This window comes from Manis pentadactyla, chromosome 1 (assembly GCF_030020395.1).
Source record: "Manis pentadactyla isolate mManPen7 chromosome 1, mManPen7.hap1, whole genome shotgun sequence".
NCBI lineage: Eukaryota > Metazoa > Chordata > Mammalia > Pholidota > Manidae > Manis > Manis pentadactyla.
This window is the reverse complement of record NC_080019.1, coordinates 34,976,487-34,995,751: the sequence shown is the minus strand read 5'-3', so window position 1 is coordinate 34,995,751 and position 19,265 is coordinate 34,976,487. Positions and strand designations below refer to the sequence as shown.

The 19,265-nt window shown below is 36.9% G+C and overlaps 1 protein-coding gene across 1 annotated transcript in view; it reads left to right on the top strand.

The window, feature by feature from the left end:
- The window catches only part of FSTL5 (follistatin like 5), an 856,022-nt gene that overhangs the window by 780,762 nt on the left and 55,995 nt on the right, over positions 1-19,265 (top strand). The window contains exon 15 of the mRNA XM_036892294.2: positions 2,356-2,480. Within this exon, the coding sequence (XP_036748189.2) occupies positions 2,356-2,480 (125 nt within the window). The remainder of the gene's footprint in view (positions 1-2,355; positions 2,481-19,265) is intronic.

Genomic DNA, 19,265 nt, shown 5'->3' with positions numbered 1-19,265 from the left:
GTCTCTCCCTGTGCACCAGGTGAAACCTCAGCCTGGACAGGGGAGGGTTCTTGACTCTGAATGAGAAAGAATTCTGGAGCAGGTGGAAGAGTGTAGGTAAGGAAGGAATTCATTAAAGTGAGAGCAGAAATGGATGGCAGCAGCCTTGCAGGCAGCTGAGGGCAGGAAAATGCAGAGGCACAGAGGGAGGGAGAGGAAACTCAGTGCTTACCGTCCCCCAGGCGAAGGGAACTTGCAGGCCCAAATCAGAGCTCTCAGCAGCCCCTACTTATCAGGGGTAAAATGGAGACTTGGAAATAGAATGTAACAGCAAAAAGGGCAAAACTCAATTAAGTTGAGCAGTGAGAAAGGTTTATTTAAAGGTACGCAGTTAAAGAAAGAAGTGTGGGTGACCTCAGAGAGGAGGCGCTCTGAAATGCTCTGGATTCCATCTTGTAGGATTTTTCAGGAATGTGGCACAGGCCCGGGGTGGGAGGAATAGACTTGTAAGGTGCTCTCAGAAGGCTTATCTCCCGTGAGGGACATTATGTCTTCTCTCCCCTATTAACAGTCCTCCAGGTGCTCTGCAAAGGTAAACCAACACAAGAACTTGGTCGGTTCCTCTCCAGGATAGCAGCTTCCCTCTGGAAACAAACCAGTCAAGACCACCCACCCTACCCCCATGGTGGGCTGAATTGTTGTCTGTTTACCAAATAATATGTTAGGAATTTTACCTCCTAACTTCCTATTTTTTTTAATGGAATCTTAGCCTTAGGATGGAATCCTTCCTGTTCTTACTATGCTGTTTATATCTGGGCTTTTTGGAAAATTATGATGCTTGTCTCCTGTCCCTCTGTACATCACTTTGTCCCTCTCTTTCTCTGGAAACTTGATGGGCTCCTTTTGGTTTGGTGAGACTGTATAATTAGTTCTGGCAAATGAGATCTGGTGTGAATGGAAACATTCAAGATAGTGGGCTGCTCCTTCAGCGTGGAATACTGAGTAAAAACAGTGAAAACATTAGATATTTTGTCAAAGCCCTCTGGGAGAGTAACAGGTGTGAAAAGAAATCTCTATTCTCTAAGCCACTAAGACTTTGTAAGATTTGTTTTCTGTTTCCTTCTGTTTTTTTAACTGTAACATAACTGAGCCTCTTTTGACTATTATAATAATTAATCTATTTTCACCAAACATGGCAATTTCCAATGGAACTCAATGATAGTACTCTCATAGGAATAAGGAGAAATTAACCTTTCAAAAAAAACCTAAAAATAAAATTGCTATATACTTCTGTCATAAAAAGCAAAGGAAGAGACTCAGTTTTGAGGGAGGAAAGTTTATGTAACTTAGAGAATTAGTCAGTAGTTTAAGAAGTTTAGTTTCATGGTCATATGTACAAAAGACTTAGAAGGGGAAAAATAAAGGCAGGAAATCACCTTAAAAGTCCAACACAGAACAATAGCTGTACACCAGGGACAATAGGAAACATGTGTAGGTAAGAGACATCTGAAGGAAGAACTGATAGAATTTGTTGCATAACAGGATGTGAAGAATAAGAGTTTAAATGTAGTTATCTTTTCTTTAGTGGGCTCTAAAAGTTTTAAAAACCAATTAATGATGAATAGTTGCAAAGAAGAACATATTTGATTAAATCTGTTATTTTAAGTAAAAGAGAATAAAGTTTTAAAATATGGTTTTATTGATCCTAATATTTCTAAAAGCTAAAATAATTCATATGATTTATTTTGGAGTTTTCAGTCCCGTACGTGCAGGTCTGTTCTATGGGAGGAGCATTTTTTTGTATATGAGTTAAACTTCAGTAAGACTGTGAAAGAAAGGAAGGAAGGAAGGAAGGAAGGAAGGAAGGAAGGAAGGAAGGAAGGAAGGAAGGAAGGAAGGAAGGAAGGAAGGAAGGAAGGAAGGGAGGGAGGGAGGGAGGGAGGGAGGGAGGGAGGGAGGGAGGGAGGGAGGGAGGGAGGGAGGGAGGGGGAAGGGAGAAAGGGAGAGAAAGAATGCTAATATCTTATTTGTATCATATGTAGGCTTGCTTTTATTTTTCTCATTTCAGCAAGGTTAACATTTTTATAGTATGGAAATTGTTTATATGTATATTTATTTTATATTTTAAGCAGAAATTGTTCAAGACAAATTGTTTCCTATTTTTTACTTCTTTATAGAAAGAGAAGTTTCTATATTAAAAATCAGCAGAGAATTCCAACTTGCTTAATTGAATTAATACTTAATACTGATATTGAGGATGGTGATAGAGTCTATGCAAACAACTACTAGAGATCTGTTTTATCTCTAATCACAATTAAAGTGGATACTATTAGGGGAATGCATTGCCAAGATCTAAACATGGTGTATTCTGTGTAGGTAATAACCCTGGCCAGCGGGAATGTGCCGCACCACACGATCCACACCCAGCCAGTGGGAAAGCAATTTGACCGAGTGGACGATTTCTTCATTCCCACAACAACACTGATCATCACTCACATCAGGTAAGTGCCAAGATAAGCAATCAACTTTTAGATAGAATTCTCTCTAATTCTGATAGAAAGTTATGGGAAATCATTTAATATTTTTTAGTTATACAACAAATACACACATAATTGCACACGATTTAGTTTTTCTCCATCTGCTTGATAAACTTTTACTGGATGCAGTAAGTGCTGTGTGTAATTCTGTGTTTGTATGTATAACTGAAATACTGTCAGGATGTAATCTCTTTAGTGTCTAAATGATTATAGCTGAACTTGGAACTAATGACAATTAGAAGAACATTCAAATAATGGGCACACATGTAAGGCAAAATGTTATTTTAGTTATTTAAATATATTATGAGAAACACTTAAAAGGATATTTTAAAACATCTTTATTCCTTTTTAGGATAGTGGAATGCAGGGAGTTTTTGCCAGTACTTGTAACAACACTAAATTAAATTATAGCAAGCCCACCTGCATTGGAATTTCATTTTAATAAACATGAATGGATCATCAAATTTTCTACTGCATTTTGAAGTAATTATTCCTAAGTGAAGAGTAATAGTAAAAATTAGGATACATTTCCAAAAATAAACTATTAAATATGCAAAGTATTTTTAACACAATGAGGATTTATTCTATATTGGGAAAACCTAAGGGATAGATATGGTCTTTTCTCCTACCAGTTTCATGTAACATATTTTTCAAATCTGTTACAAACCAAATTTGGCATGTTTTTAAATACATGTTGTTTAGATTGATCTGTTCATGAATTGTGGCTTTTGGAATTTGGCACTATTCTCTGACTGTTGTGCTTGGTGTGTATTTCCAGTTCAGGCAGAAGGTCTGACATATAATATGTATTTAATTAATATTCATTTTCTTCCTCTAACCCCTCATCACATTAATCTGCTTTTCTCTCAGATAGCTGCATGCACCCTCATTTCAAATAATTCACATCTCCAGTGTCTGAAAAGCTCCTGGACAAGGGCTAGAATTTTATATCCTTAGTGCCTAAAAACAAGTAGGCAGTAAATTCATGTTTCTCATAGGGATGGAAAAAAAGAAGGAAGGAAGAGCTACACTATTTCCTAAACCAGACTATGTAGTATTGAGGGAAGAACTGTATTTCTCAGGTAATGGGTTCCTCAGCATCTCACACGGTCTTGGACATGCAGCCAGTACTGTGCCAAGAACACACAAATTGTGTGGAAGCAGTAAGTAGCAGGAGTGGGAAAGTACATCTCCTGTCAGACAGACCTAAGTCTGAATGTCCCAGTAACACTATTTGCCATTGGCTATTGTTACCTTAGCTGGCTCACTTTCTTTCTTTCTAAGGACTAGAATACAGTAATGTCTGAATATTATGTCGCCCGTAATAGTTGTTGTCCAGACTGCACATAATCTATACTGGTGCTGGGGCTTCCCTGACAGTAGTTACAATTTTTCAAAGTCTCTGTTTTTCCCTGCTTGGTTTCTTCCCACACCTTTGTCCACTTTTTCTTCTTTTTTCTGTCTATAATTATCAGGCTTGTTTAATTTGGTCTGTAAAGTAAATCAAGACTGAGGGAATTATGATAACCAAAATTACTTTGTAAATCTATATTAAAAGATAAACCTGTAAATATGAGTGTATGTTGTAAAACCATAATGTTGCTAAGGTGACACCTTCATAAGGTATATCAATGATACATTAATAAAAAAAAGGATAAACCTGTAATTTAAAAAAAACTAATCAGTCTTCACAAAATTTGGGAAGTTGTTCACTTTTTAAGACAGTTTGAAATTCTCAGCACTTTAAAAATTCTTGAGAGCCTAATTTAGATCCCTTTTTGAATGACCTAAGGAATTTGAATTTCAGGAAACTAGTTGGCATTTTAAAACTACCTGAGAATGAGGGGCCTTTGCACCATCCATTCATTCAGTCTCTCAGCTGATTTCCATTCATTCTCTGAGTGACACTGTCTAGACCTCATACAAGCATGCCTATTTTTCCTGTAGAGTAAGAACTTAGTAGTGAAGAGATCCCCTTTGGCTTCATTTATATCCTCTTTTTCATAGGAATCAGATTACCTGAGCTGTGTGCTGGAGATACACCAGATTTGCTAGTGCCCCACTACCTTTGATCTATATCAAAGTGGTCTTTGTGTCCCTGCCTTCCTCCTCCTTGAGTATGAGTGCTTATCCAGGAGATAATGCAGAAAACCTCCAGACAAGTGTGCAACCATTCTTTAAGACATGCACGTGTGAACCCCAATTGTGAATGCAGTTTAGTATAACTGAACTAAACTTCCTGGAAGATGAGAAAAAATGTATTATGCTCCTGTCTCCCCAGTGGTTTCAACTTTTGTTAAACTTCCAAAAGGGACTGCTAAATACTTTTTTAACTAAAAGTTTATTTTGAAAAAGTCATTAAAACTATAGCATAAATATTTTTTTGATTTTTTTTAATTCTTCATTTTTACTTTTTATTTTTTTAATTTTGATATCATTGATGTACAATTACTTGAACAACATTATGGTTACTAGACTCCCCCTATTATCAAGTCCCCACCACATACCCCATTACAGTCACTGTCTATCAGCATAGTAAGATTCTAGCATAGATATTCTTAATAAAACTGAATGTGAGTTAGTTAACCACACCCCAACCCCAATTATTTATGAAAAATTTCAATTACTTGAAATTTAGTTAATAACACAGATGATTTTCTGATGCTTGTTGAAATGTATTTATTTTAATCACTTGATAATTATGTTTTCTTGTTTTTAAATAAGTAAAAGAATCTATATCTTCTGGTAATTTTCACAAAAACAGTCTCATTGAATATTTACTAAATGATGTATTTTTCACATTAGTAAAGCATTGCACATTTCAGTTAACTCGCAGTGTATATTAACTAGACACTCATTCTTTAGACTTGTGGTTAATAGAGAATTTTCTTTAAAAAATTTCAACTTCAAGTAATTTATAATTCATGAGTCATAGTTATAAAATTAAAGAGATTATGCAGACTAAAAGGAGTGTGCCTTGTAACGACATGAAAAATAGAAACCTCTTACATGAAGAATTTCGATTTGGAACTTAATCTTCTTCTACATAAAAAAAATCCAGATAAGTAAAATTAAAAGAGCCTGTTTAAAATGAAAATGCATGTATAATTCTCAAAAGAATCAATTATGTCTATTTAATGTTATTAAAATTGAAATGAAAATTCATTATCTTTTTTGATCAAAAGTGCTCTACAAATGTAAAGCAAATGTTTCATTATTCTATTTGTGATTTGTGTCCAACAAATATAGTTATCATAGTCTCATTGCATGTAAATAGTACATTTGAATAATATTATAGTTCTACTACAGTATTTTAGTATGATCTAATTTAATGGCTAACACACGGGAGACAGTGATTTTTTTAAGTAGCCAGATATTAAGAAGAATTTTAAAGTTAAGTTTAATTTTTTCAGGAAAATGGTTGTGTTAAACTTCAAAGCAATTAAATCTCATAAAGAATGATCACTTACATAATTGCAACTAAATCTCATAAAGAAAGATCACTGTGCAGGCACTACTAGAGTCTGCAAGCAAAAATGAAAAACAATAGGTTTGGCAGTAATTTTTCATGATGTCAAATTTTTTTACATTTATCTCGTAAGACTTAGGGATGAGGAGAATTGTGAAATAAAAGGAGACACCATGAGTGGCCAATGTCCGAACAATGAGTGATGGAACTTTTCCACAGTACCTCCCTTGAAAAATCTTCCATAATTCTTCCAAAGGATGATTTATTTTAGGTAGTGGAGGGTCGAAAGTGAGAACTCCATGGGGCCAATGTGGTTCAGAGCCGGGACATCAGATAAGGCTTATTTAGTGCAAGACCCCAAGAGGAAAGACAAGAAGTAACTGCAGCAGAGCAAGAATTACCGGAAATCTCTTCTAGAGCCTGTGACTCATCATGAATAAAAATAGTCGGGAAGTTAGAAGAGGATAACAGCGAAGTATTTTCGCCAAGATGACAAGGACAGAGCTAAGATTTGGGCTATTAAGGTGCTAAGTAGAAATTCTTTACAGTTTTCACTGACTAAAATAATACCTGTGATACTGCTTAAAACAGGTGCCACTTGATGAAAATAGATGTTTACAGCCTGACGCTGGTAACATCTGCAAATCATGCCTCTTAAGCTCTCGTCCTCTCTTGAGGTAGAGTGTGAGGGCAGACAAGTTTAATACCATCTAGTGCAAGCATGCTGGTGTCAACTGGCACAGAGGACCCTTTAGTAAACACAAGAAGGAAATCATTCCTTACTTACCTACTACTCCAGGACTAGTCTTACCATAGGAAGGAAAGATAGCAACTTTAGATGATACCATTTGAGATGCTTTAAAGGCTTGCTTACCCTTGAAGTCAGCCCCAACACCACCATTTGATGATATTGTCTAGAATTGCAAACTACTTCTCCAGTTTCTTTGGGTATTATTTCCCTAGAAATCTATCTTTAACATGGTCCTATTTCTTGAGAGGAAAATGGAGCAGTTGGGAAATCGATATCTTTATTATGGTCATTTTTATTTATGGGTTGATGGTTGATTATGCACTGTCTGTAAAGTAATGTTTGTCCTTGGCATAGTGTGTGTGTGAATTTATTTCAATCAATGAAAATGAAAACACAATCAGCAAAAAGATAAATAGAGTATACCTGCAAATCACAGTGACAAGGAGACCTTGAATGCAACAGGCACTTTTACAAAAGCCTGAAATGCTAGATTCCACATTTTTTTCCTCCTCTGGACTTGACCTGCTAAACAAAACAAACAAATAATGCTCCAAAAGTTTCCTGCAACACCCTCCCTTCCCCATTACATACCCCAAGATGATGCTGGTGTCAGTTAAATATCTCAGATTGGATGATTCAGGAATGCCATGGAAAGTGGACCTCACTGTTTCTCTTCAATGTTGGTGGGCTGGAAAGAACAGGATACCTGGAGGAACTCTTTTAGGACTCTCAAAAGTCGAGTGCTAAGAGTCTAATGTGAGAGTGCTTGCAGTTAAATGTGGCAGTGAGGGGCTAAGGGCTTATCCTGTTTCATATCAGTTAAAATCCCTGCACAACCCCTGGCTACGGTTCCACCACAAGAGATGAAGAAAAAGGAAATAACAAGTATTGGGCACCATTCTGGCAGTCTGTAGAGAGGTCTGTTGTACTCCTTTTGGGTTATAAATTAAAGCAAGAAATGATTAAGAAGGGATTGTGCTTGATGTATGTTTCCTTAAAGCTTTTCCAAGGAAAAAATAAACATTCTGCAAAACTGAAAGTAAAGTATATCATTCTTCCTTATATTTTATCAAATCTGTTAGAGCAAAATTATATGTATGGTAGACCTATATCAAGACAACTCTACACTTGTGACTTGATTCATGGACAGGCCAGTTATATGTAGATATAATTTTAGCACTAAAAATTGTCTGGTTACATGGAAATTCTTGCACAGCAGAAATTGAAAATGTGTTCAGAGCCTTTTAGGAAAAACATAATCTCAGGATGATAAGAGCAATTAAAATTGTTTCAAAATATGGAACTTGATCTCACAAAATCGCAATTTAGTAAGGTTCATCTTTTTTTACTCCACTCACCCTTATTTGCTAATTCCTACCACAGAAAGAAATATACCAACAAACTAAAGGATTCCAAGTATCCCAGGAGCTAGAGTCCCTTCTCTATTCCCCCAAATAGGGAATATCAGAAACACTGATAAATTCTCCAACTACGACCTCCCCTTTCCCCAGCTTCTCTGAGCTTTTCCATTCTCCATCTCCACGCCACATAAATACAAAATCTGGATTGTCAGAACCTGCTAACTCTTGGGATCCTGACATTTCCCAGAGCTCTGTGTACTATGTGAAAACAGAAGACATTCATAAATTGTTTATTAAGTATACATAGACTTTTATGAGTGTGTATGTCCATACACATGCAAATCATTGTTGTCAAACCTTCCAGCTTTTTTATATGGATGTAAAGCTTCTTCTACATAAACACTTGATAACTTTCTTCGTCTTATTTCCAAAGAAGTAAACACTACGTACTTGAAGCTTTGATCTATATATAATTCCATTCTTCTTCTTCTCCTTTATGTCTATTGGATTTGTTTTTATTTTAAGCAGTACTTTCAACCTTCCTTAGCATATTAGTATAGCCCACACAGTGAGTGTAGAATGCTTAGAAAACCACTGGGTACTTGTAGTCGTGTGTGTGTGTGTGTGTGTGTGTGTGTGTGTGTGTGTGTGTGTGTGTGTTCAGTTTGTTATCTTCATTTTTCTTGAGTTAAAGAATTTGTCTTCCTCCCTGCTTGGTACTACCTTATATTAGGTAAAGTATTACAGTACCTTATATTAACAGGCTCTGCTCTATCTGAGCTCTGTAAGGAAAGAGCCTACTGCCCAAAGTGAATGAACCAAAGAGGCCAGCATCTCTTTTGACAGACTATACACTTCGGATAGCAGTTTGTATTAGTTATGTAATATTTTCATTGTAAGGGGAAACAGATTTAAAGAGTAAGCTATATTTAAAAGAGGGGGGTTTTTTTATTTTAAAAAAGGGAAAATTTTGTACAAGTATTATTAGTAGATGTCAAGCCCTAGGATTTAATAAAGACTCTAAGTAGATTCAATCTACAGCGTTCTTTAAAGAAGTCAATGGAGCAATAATAACGTAATTTAGAAGCACTCTCCATTTGAAAATATGTCTCTTGAATTTTATTATGCAAAGTAAAATAGCTCTTGCTTCTCTCAGAGATCCATGTGCTAACTCATCGAAGTGTTCAGTGAAATAAATATAAGACCTCCCATTTGACAGGACCCAGTATTCTCTTTAGGAGACAGCTATGGCTTATGTAGAGAAAATTTCTAGGTTTTTATTTCCCTAAGTCACATATGATTTTGAATTTTGCTTGAAATGGTAAATCAAACTTATTTTACCCTAATGACTAAATGATATGGTTACATAGATACTTGACTCTCTTTGCTAAATAGGAAAATCAGACTTAGATAACAAGATGAATAAAGAAAAATTTCAAAAGTTTAGATACATCATGAAAGGGGCAGAGCTCATTCTGAGAACTTAAACAATTTCTTTTATTTATTTATTTATTTACTTATTTATTTGTTTGTTTGTTTGTTTTTTTATTGAAGGGTAGTTGACAACAGTATTACATTACATTAGTTTCAGGTGTACAACGCAGAGATTCAACATTTATATACATGATAATTCTAGGTACCAGCTATCACCATACCAAGTTGTTACAATATTTTGACTATATTCCTTATGCTATACATTACATCCCGGTTACTTATTTATTTTACAATTGGAAGTGTGTTTATATATATATATATATATATATATATATATATATGTATTTTTTGTGAGGGCATCTCTCATATTTATTGATCAAATAGTTGTTAACAACAATAAATTTCTGTATAGGGGGGTCAATACTCAATGCACAACCATTAATCCACCCCAAGCCTAATTTTCGTCAGTCTCCAATCTTCTGATGCACAACGAACAAATTCCCACATGGAGTACAAATTCTTACATAGTGAATAAGTTACATGGTGAACAGTGCAAGGGCAGTCATCACAGAAGCTTTCGGTTTTGTTAAAGCATTATGAACTATACACAGTCAGTTCAAATATGAATATTCATTTGATTTTTAAAATTGATTTATATGTGGATACCACATTTCTCTATTATTATTATTTTTAATAAAATGCTGAAGTGGTAGGTAGATATGAGATAAAGGTAGAAAACAGAGTTTAGTGTTGTAAGAGAGCAAATGTAGATGATCAGGTGTGTGCCTGTAGACTATGTGTTGATCCGAGCTAGACGAGGGCAATAAACATCCATGTATGCAGAAGATTTCTCTCAGAACATGAGGGGGGAGGTTCTAAGCCTCACCTCTGCTGCTCCCCATTTTCTCACCAGATGGCCCCCTGCGACTGTGCCTGTCTTAGGTTGTTCCTCCCTTGAGGAATCTTACCCGTCTCTGGCTAACCAGTCATCTTCCGGGGCCATACAGGGAAATGTTAAGTTGGTAAGTGAGAGAGAAGCCTTATTGTTTGAAAAAGTTAGCTTTTTACTTCTTTGCATATTTATGCCCTGTGGCTTCTATGCCCAGCATTTGTCTTGAGGTGTCTTTACCACTTGGAAGAATTATGATACTCGGTAAATTCGACATGTGGCACGAGTTCTATTTAAAGGTTGTGATTAGGTAGGAAGAAGAAAAGCTATAGAAGTAGCAGGCAGAAGAAAACCTGGGAAGATTGATTATTTCTTTGACCTATCTTCTTGTAGAGTAACTTCAGCATGGATAGGTTTTAAACTACTAATTAAATTGTGCACACACATTAACATAATAGGAATATAGTTACCTAACCAAAGCATACCTGTAATTACCAGCCATCTGCAGTGAAACCAAGAAAACCAGTTAGGCACCTTAGGCATTTGTGAAAACTTATCTATGATATGGTGGATATTGTCCAACTGAACTTAAACAGTCTGAGAGAATTCAGATAAATTAGAACAACCCATTCCTGGGGACTGTTCACATCCCATATGTTCTTTTAACAATAAATAGTCTGTGGTTGTAAGATTTTGGAGTGCTACAATTTGCACTTCTAATTCTTGGTTGAGGTCCAACAGTATAGATCCAGTCAAATTTGTTGTTTTACTGTATGCACAGGCCAGCTTAGATATCTCCTTCATCATTCCCATGGCAAGTCCAGGAACTGGTGGGATGAGTGCATCTACACCTGTGGCAGTGCGTGGATCTTTGTTGGGGTTTTTTGATGATCATCTTCTGGCATGAGTCTTCCCAAGAGTGCTGATGTTGGAAGTTCTTTTTCATATCGTATTTTAGTTCATTTTCAGGGTAGCCCAATTAGGCTTTGATCCTCTGTATAAACATAAACAGACCCTTTACCTACACTTTTATATGCCCTTTATACTCTTGTGTAGAACTCATTGGAAGTTACCACACAGGAACTGCACTATTTTTTTATTTTATTTTATTTTTTTTGGTATCACTAATCTACACTTACATGACGAATATTATGTTTACTAGGCTCTCCCCTATACCAGGTCCCCCCTATAAACCCCTTTACAGTCACTGTCCATCAGCATAGCAAAATGTTGTAGAATCACTACTTCCTTCTCTGTGTTGTACAGCCCTCCCTTTTTTCCTACCCCCCCATGCATGCTAATCTTAATACCCGCCTACTTCTCCCCCCAACTGTACCTCCCTACCTACCCATCCTCCGCAGTCCCTTTCCCATTGGTACCTGTTAGTCCATTCTTGAGTTCTGTGATTCTGTTGCTGTTTTGTTCCATCAGTTTTTCCTTTGTTCTTATATTCCACAGATGAGTGAAATCATTTGGTATTTCTCTTTCTCTGCTTGGCTTGTTTCACTGAGCATAATACCCTCCAGCTCCATCCATGTTGCTGCAAATGGTTGGTTTTGCCCTTTTCTTATGGCTGAGTAGTATTCCATTGTGTATACGTACCACATCTTCTTTATCCATTCATCTATCAATGGACATTTAGGTTGCTTCCAATTCTTGGCTATTGAAAATAGTGCTGCGATAAACATAGGGGTACATTGGTCTTTCTCATACTTGATTGCTGCATTCGTAGGGTAAATTCCTAGGAGTGCAATTCCTGGGTCAAATGGTATATCTGTTTTGAGCATTTTGATGTACCTCCATACTGCTTTCCACAATGGTTGAACAAGTTTACATTCCCACCAGCAGTGTAGGAGGGTTCCCCTTTCTTCACAGCCTCGCCAACATTTGTTGTTGTTTGTCTTTTGGATGGCAGCCATCCTTACTGGTGTGAGGTGATACCTCATTGTAGTTTTAATTTGCATTTCTCTGATAATTAGCGATGTGGAGCATCTTTTCATGTGTCTGTTGGCCATCTGTATTTCTTTTTTGGAGAACCGTCTGTTCAGTTCCTTTGCCCATTTTTTAATTGGGTTATTTGTTTTTTGTTTGTTGAGGCGTGTGAGCTCTTTATATATTCTGGACGTCAAGCCTTTATCGGATGTGTCATTTTCAAAGATATTCTCCCATACTGTAGGGTTCCTTTTTGTTCTATTGATGGTATCTTTTGCTGTACAGAAGCTTTTCAGCTTAATATAGTCCCACTTGTTCATTTTTGCTGTTGTTTACCTTGCCCGGGGAGATATGTTCAAGAAGAGGTCACTCATGTTTATGTCCAAGAGGTTTTTGCCTATGTTTTCTTCCAAGAGTTTAATGGTTTCGTGACTTACATTCAGGTCTTTGATCCATTTTGAGTTTACTTTTGTATATGGGGTTAGACAATGGTCCAGTTTCATTCTCCTACATGTAGCTGTCCAGTTTTGCCAGCACCATCTGTTGAAGAGACTCTCATTTCGCCATTGTATGTCCGTGGCTCCTTTATCAAATATTAATTGACCATATATGTCTGGGTTAATGTCTGGATTGTCTAGTCTGTTCCATTGGTCTGTGGCTCTGTTTTTGTGCCAGTACCAAATTGTCTTGATTACTATGGTTTTATAATAGAGCTTGAAGTTGGGGAGTGAGATCCCCCCTACTTTATTCTTCTTTCTCAGGATTGCGTTGGCTATTTGGGGTCTTTGGTGGTTCCATATGAATTTTTGAATTATTTGTTCCTTTTCATTGAAGAATGTTGCTGGTAGTTTCATAGGGATTGCATCAAATCTGTATATTGCTTTGGGCAGGATGGCCATTTTGACGATATTAATTCTTCCTAGCCATGAGCATGGGATGCATTTCCATCTGTTACTGTCCCCTTTAATTTCTTTTAAGAGTGACTTGTAGTTTTCAGAATATAAGTCTTTCACTTCTTTGGTTAGGTTTATTCCTAGGTATTTTATTTTTTTTTATGCAATTGTGAATGGAGTTGTTTTCCTGATTTCTCTTTCTGTTGGTTCATTGTTGGTATATAGGAAAGCCACAGATTTCTGTGTGTTGATTTTGTATCCTGCAACTTTGCTGTATTCCGATATCAGTTCTAGTAGTTCTGGGGTGGAGTCTTTAGGGTTTTTTATGTACAGTATCATGTCATCTGCAAATAGTGACAGTTTAACTTCTTCTTTGCCAATCTGGATTCCTTGTATTTTTTTGTTTTGTCTGATTGCCGTGGGTAGGACCTCCAGTACTATGTTAAATAACAGTGGGGAGAGTGGGCATCCCTGTCTAGTTCCCGATCTCAGCGGAAATGCTTTCAGCTTCTCGCTATTCAATATAATGTTGGCTGTGGGTTTTTCATAGATGGCCTTTATTATGTTGAGGTACTTGCCCTCTATTCCCATTTTCCTGAGAGTTTTTATCATGAATGGATGTTGAACTTTGTCAAATGCTTTTTCAGCATCTATGGAGATGATCATGTGGTTTTTGTCTTTCTTTTTGTTGATGTGGTGGATGATATTGATGGACTTTCGAATGTTGTGCCATCCATGCATCCCTGGGATGAATCCCACTTGGTCATGGTGTACGATGGTTTTGATGTATTTTTGAATTCGGTTTGCTAAAATTTTGTTGAGTATTTTTGCGTCTACGTTCATCAGGGATATTGGTCTGTAGTTTTCTTTTTTGGTGGTGTCTTTGCCTAGTTTTGGTATTAGGGTGATGTTAGCTTCATAGAATGAGTTTGGGTGTATCCCCTCCTCTTCTATTTCTTGGATAACTTTAAGGAGAATGGGTATTATGTCTTCCCTGTATGTCTGATAAAATTCGGAGGTAAATCCATCTGGCCCGGGGGTTTTGTTCTTTGGTAGTTTTTTGATTACTGCTTCAATTTCATTGCTGGTAATTGGTCTGTTTAGATTTTCTGTTTCTTTTTGGGTCAGTCTTGGAAGGTTGTATTTTTCTAGGAAGTTGTCCATTACTCCTAGGTTTCCCCGCTTGTTAGCATATAGGTTTTCATAGTAGTCTCTAATAATTCTTTGTATTTCTGCAGGGTCCGTCGTGATTTTTCCTTTCTCATTTCTGATACTGTTGATTTGTGTTGACTCTCTTTTCCTCTTAATAAGTCTGGCTAGAGGCTTATCTATTTTGTTTATTTTCTCAAAGAACCAGCTCTTGGTTTCATTGATTTTTGCTATTGTTTTATTCTTCTCAATTTTATTTATTTCTTCTCTGATCTTTATTATGTCCCTCCTTCTGCTGACCTTAGGCCTCATTTGTTCTTCTTTTTCCAATTTCGATAATTGTGACATTAGACCATTCATTTGGGATTGCTCTTCCTTTTTAAAATATGCTTGGATTGCTGTATACTTTCCTCTTAAGAATGCTTTTGCTGTATCCCACAGAAGTTGGGGCTTAGTGTTGTTGTTGTCATTTGTTTCCATATATTGCTGTATCTCCATTTTGATTTGGTCATTGATCCATTGATTATTTAGGAGCGTGTTGTTTAGCCTCCATGTGTTTGTGAGCCTTTTTGCTTTCTTTGAACAGTTTATTTCTAGTTTAATGCCTTTGTGGTCTGAAAAGTTGTTTGGTAGGGTTTCAATCTTTTGGAATTTACTGAGGCTCTTTTTGTGTCCTAGTATGTGGTCTATTCTGGAGAATGTTCCATGTGCACTTGAGAAGAATGTGTATCCTGTTGCTTTTGGATGTAGAGTTCTGTAGATGTCTATTAGGTCCTTCTGTTCTAGTGTGTTGTTCAGTGCCTCTGTGTTCTTACTTATTTCCTGTCTGGTGGATCTGCTCTTTGGAGTGAGTGGTGTGTTGAAGTCTCCTAGAATGAATGCATTGCATTCTATTTCCTCCTTTAGTTCTGTTAATATTTGTTTCAGGTATGTTGGTGCTCCTGTATTGGGTGCATATATATTTATAATGGTTGTATCCTCTTGATGGACTGAGCCCTTTATCATTATGTAATGTCCTTCTTTGTCTTTTGTTACTTTCTTTATTTTGAAGTCTGTTTTGTCTGATACCAGAATTGCAACACCTGCTTTCTTCTCTCTGTTGTTTGCTTGAAATATCTTTTTCCATCCCTTGACTTTAAGTCTGTGCACGTCTTTGGGTTTGAGGTGCGTCTCTTGTAAGCAGCATATGGATGGATCTTGCTTTTTTATCCATTCTATTACTCTGTGTCTTTTGATTGGTGCATTCAGTCCATTTAAATTTAGGGTGATTATTGAAAGGTATGAATTTATTGCCATTGCAGGCTTTAAGTTTGTGGTTACCAAAGGTTTAGGGTTAGCTTCTTTACTATCTTACTGTCTAACTTAACTCGCTTGTTGAGCTATTATAAACACAGTCTGATGATTCTTTATTTCTCTCCCTTCTTATTCCTCCTCCTCCCTTCTTCATATGTTGGGTGTTTTGTTGTGTGCTCTTTTTAGGAGTGCTCCCATCTGGAGCAGTCCCTGTAGGATACCCTGTAGAGGTGGTTTGTGGGAGGCAAATTCCCTCAACTTTTGCTTGTTTGGGAATTGTTTAATCCCTCCTTCATATTTAAATGATATTCGTGCTGGATACAGTATCCGTGGTTCGAGGCCCTTCTGTTTCATTGCATTAAGTATATCATGCCATTCTCTTCTGGCCTGTAGGGTTTCTGTTGAGAAGTCTGATGATAGCCTGATGGGTTTTCCTTTGTAGGTGACCTTTTTTTTCTCTCTGGCTGCCTTTAATACTTTGTCCTTGTCTTTGATCTTTGCCATTTTAATTATTATGTGTCTTGGTGTTGCCCTCCTTGGATCCCTTGTCATGGGAGTTCTGTGTACCTCTGTGGTCTGAGAGGCCATTTCTTCCCCTAGTTTGGGGAAGTTTTCGGCAATTATTTCTTCAAAGACATTTTCTATCCCCTTTTCTCTCTCTACTTCTTCTGGTATACCTATAATTCGTATATTGTTCCTTTTCGATTGGTCACTCAGCTCTCTTAGAATTCTTTCATTCCTGGAGATCCTTTTATCTCTCTCTGCATCAGCTTCTCTGCGTTCCTGTTCTCTGTTTTCTAGTCCATTAATGGTCTCTTGCATCTCGTCCATTCTGCTTTGAAGTCCTTCCAGAGCTTGTTTTATTTCTGAATTCTCCTTCCTTAGTTCTTGCATATTTCTCTGCAAGTCCATCAGCATGGTTATGACTTTTGTTTTGAATTCTTTTTCAGGAAGACTGGTTAAATCTATCTCCCCAGGTTCCTTCTCAGAAGAAGAGGTAGCAGATGTCGAAGATGTCTGGTTTAGTCTTGTCTGGATCAAATTTTTTTGCCTGATCATGTTGATAGGTGCAGTGGTTTGCTTTTGACTAGTCTGTCAGCTGGGAGAGCCAAGACTTTCCACTTGCTCCTGGCCTTACTTTACTGGGACAACTGCGACCCCTAGTGGCTTGTGTTTGGCAATTGCGTGTAGACTGGGTCTCTGTATCTTGCCGGGCCGGTATGGAGGAAGCTCCCTTGCTTTGGGCGTGGCCAGCCTCAGGCTGCTGTTCTGCTATGGCAGGGCCCCGGAGGTGTAATGGACGGGGGAGTTGTTTGGCTGTTTACCTCTGTGAGGGGTCTCAGAGCTGTTGCCCAGGGGGTTAGTGCTCCCGGAGTTCCCTGGAATTTCCAGCTGCTGGACTGTGTCCCTGGATGCTTCCGTCCAGCTGTGGGGTCCCTGTCCCTTTAAGACTTTCAAAAAGCACTCACTTTTCTTTATCCCAGGAGCACCGGCTGCAGGATCCGCTCACAGGTCTTACTGTCCTGTTTACCTAGTATCCAGGACCCCACGCATGCACTGTGTCTGCGCTCTGGTGTGGATGGCTAGGGCTGGGTGTTTAGCAGTCCTGGGCTCCGTCTCCCTCCCGCTCTGCCTATTCGTCTCCCGCCGGGAGCTGGGGGGAGGGGCGCTCGGGTCCCGCCGGGCCGGGGCTTGTATCTTACCCCTTTCACCAGTCGCTGGGTTCTCGCTGGTGTACCTGCAGTCTGGCCACTGTCCTGCGTCTTCTGGTCTCTCTTTTAGGGCTAGTTGTGTTTGTTGTATTTTCAAAAGTATATATGTTTTTGGGAGGAGATTCCCACTGTCCTACTCACGCCGTCATCTTGGCTCTGCCCCAAACAATTTCTTATATGAATTTAATGTGTACATTGCATAACTGATTTCATATATACATTTAATAGATTAGAATATAATATTTTGAATCAAGTATAGAAGGCATTAACTAGTTCTCATGTAATGTGCATACAAATGAATAATGTACATTGAGCTTTCAAATTCTTTCTATCTTTAAGTGGATTTATCATTTTTCTGTGGAAAGAGGACCATAAATTTTACCACAGCATTTTATTTTATGAATTCATAAGTTTTTCCTGATAAAATGTTTTATTAAAATTCTAAAACTTTAAATATGAGCATCATAACATAACAAAAACTCTTTCAAATAAAAGACTCCAATTGTGGCTCAATAAAGTAACAGTATTAAATAAGTGATTTTATCATGAAGAACATATGCATAAATTAATGAATATGGTCAGTAGAACATTTGGAAATTTTCTGTGAATATAGATAAATGCTTATTTTATGTATACATTACTTCTCAATTTTGTTTGACCATAAAAGCAAAGTACATTTAAATGTAAAAGCAGTGATGGTGTGTCGTGGGGGGTGGTGTTTAGATGGACAACATCGGTGGCACTGATATTCTCTGTCTTTATAATGATTTGAGGCTATAAAAACTATACACTGTGAATCCACCTGAGTCAATATTTTTCACCATTTTAATTCATTGTAAATCTGTAGATGTAGCCTCACTATGGCTAACCATGTAGGAAAAAGAAATTGGTTGTTATGAGTCAATCAAATAATATTTAGACAAATAGATTCCTTCTTTTCACTGTAATTAACTTAAGAATGTTCACTTGTTAACATTCCCTTGTTATGTTACAGTGGTCTCATTCTTGCTTCCTTTTTTGAAAAAGAAATCATGCAGCAAAATGCCAGGTTTCAAAGTTTTTTAAAATTTGGTTCAAGCAAAAAAATGAAATACATGAGTCAGAAAGCCTTTAAAATTAACTGTAAGAGAAACCCACCAAATTTATAGATACAAGGAGAAACTGCTTATGAAGTCTAACCTGTCATCAGTCATGAGAAATATTCAACATAACCACAATAGTGTATTTAGAACATTATACAGTGAATTGCCAGGTTTTAATCCTTGATGAATACACATCTCACAAAATGTATTAAAATAGCTTCAGGGGAAATAAAAATGACAGTTGCCATATGTATCTCTTAAAACTTGTTAGTTGGGTTAATTATACTTAAAATCTCCCCTGTATTTGTTTAGATTGAGGTTAGTTGAATGTTTTTCCTATGAAAGATTATCATTTTTATGAAATTTTTCCTTTCTTTTTTTTCTTCTCTCTCTCTTTTGTTTCTTTTTTTTTTTTGTAGAAGGGGAGGGATATTGACATATTTATAGATTTTTTCCTATATTGACAACTGATTTTCAAGAAGAACAGTATAAAATTACAGTCAGTTTTTACCATGATGTAGAAGTGTCTTTTAATGCTTATGTAATTTTGAATACATAAATACAGGTTTTAGTTTCTTTGAAACAAAAGGGAGCCTGGATCTGCATATGCTATGAAAGTAGTGAGTAATCTATGTAACTAAGCCAAGAAAATCCTAAAATAACCTAGATTTTTTCTCTCAAAATAATGCTAATCAGGATATCACTAATTTTGAGTAATAGGAAACATGTTTTTAATTCATTAAAGTATATATTGTTTAAATTTTAGTTGTACTAATATCAAATA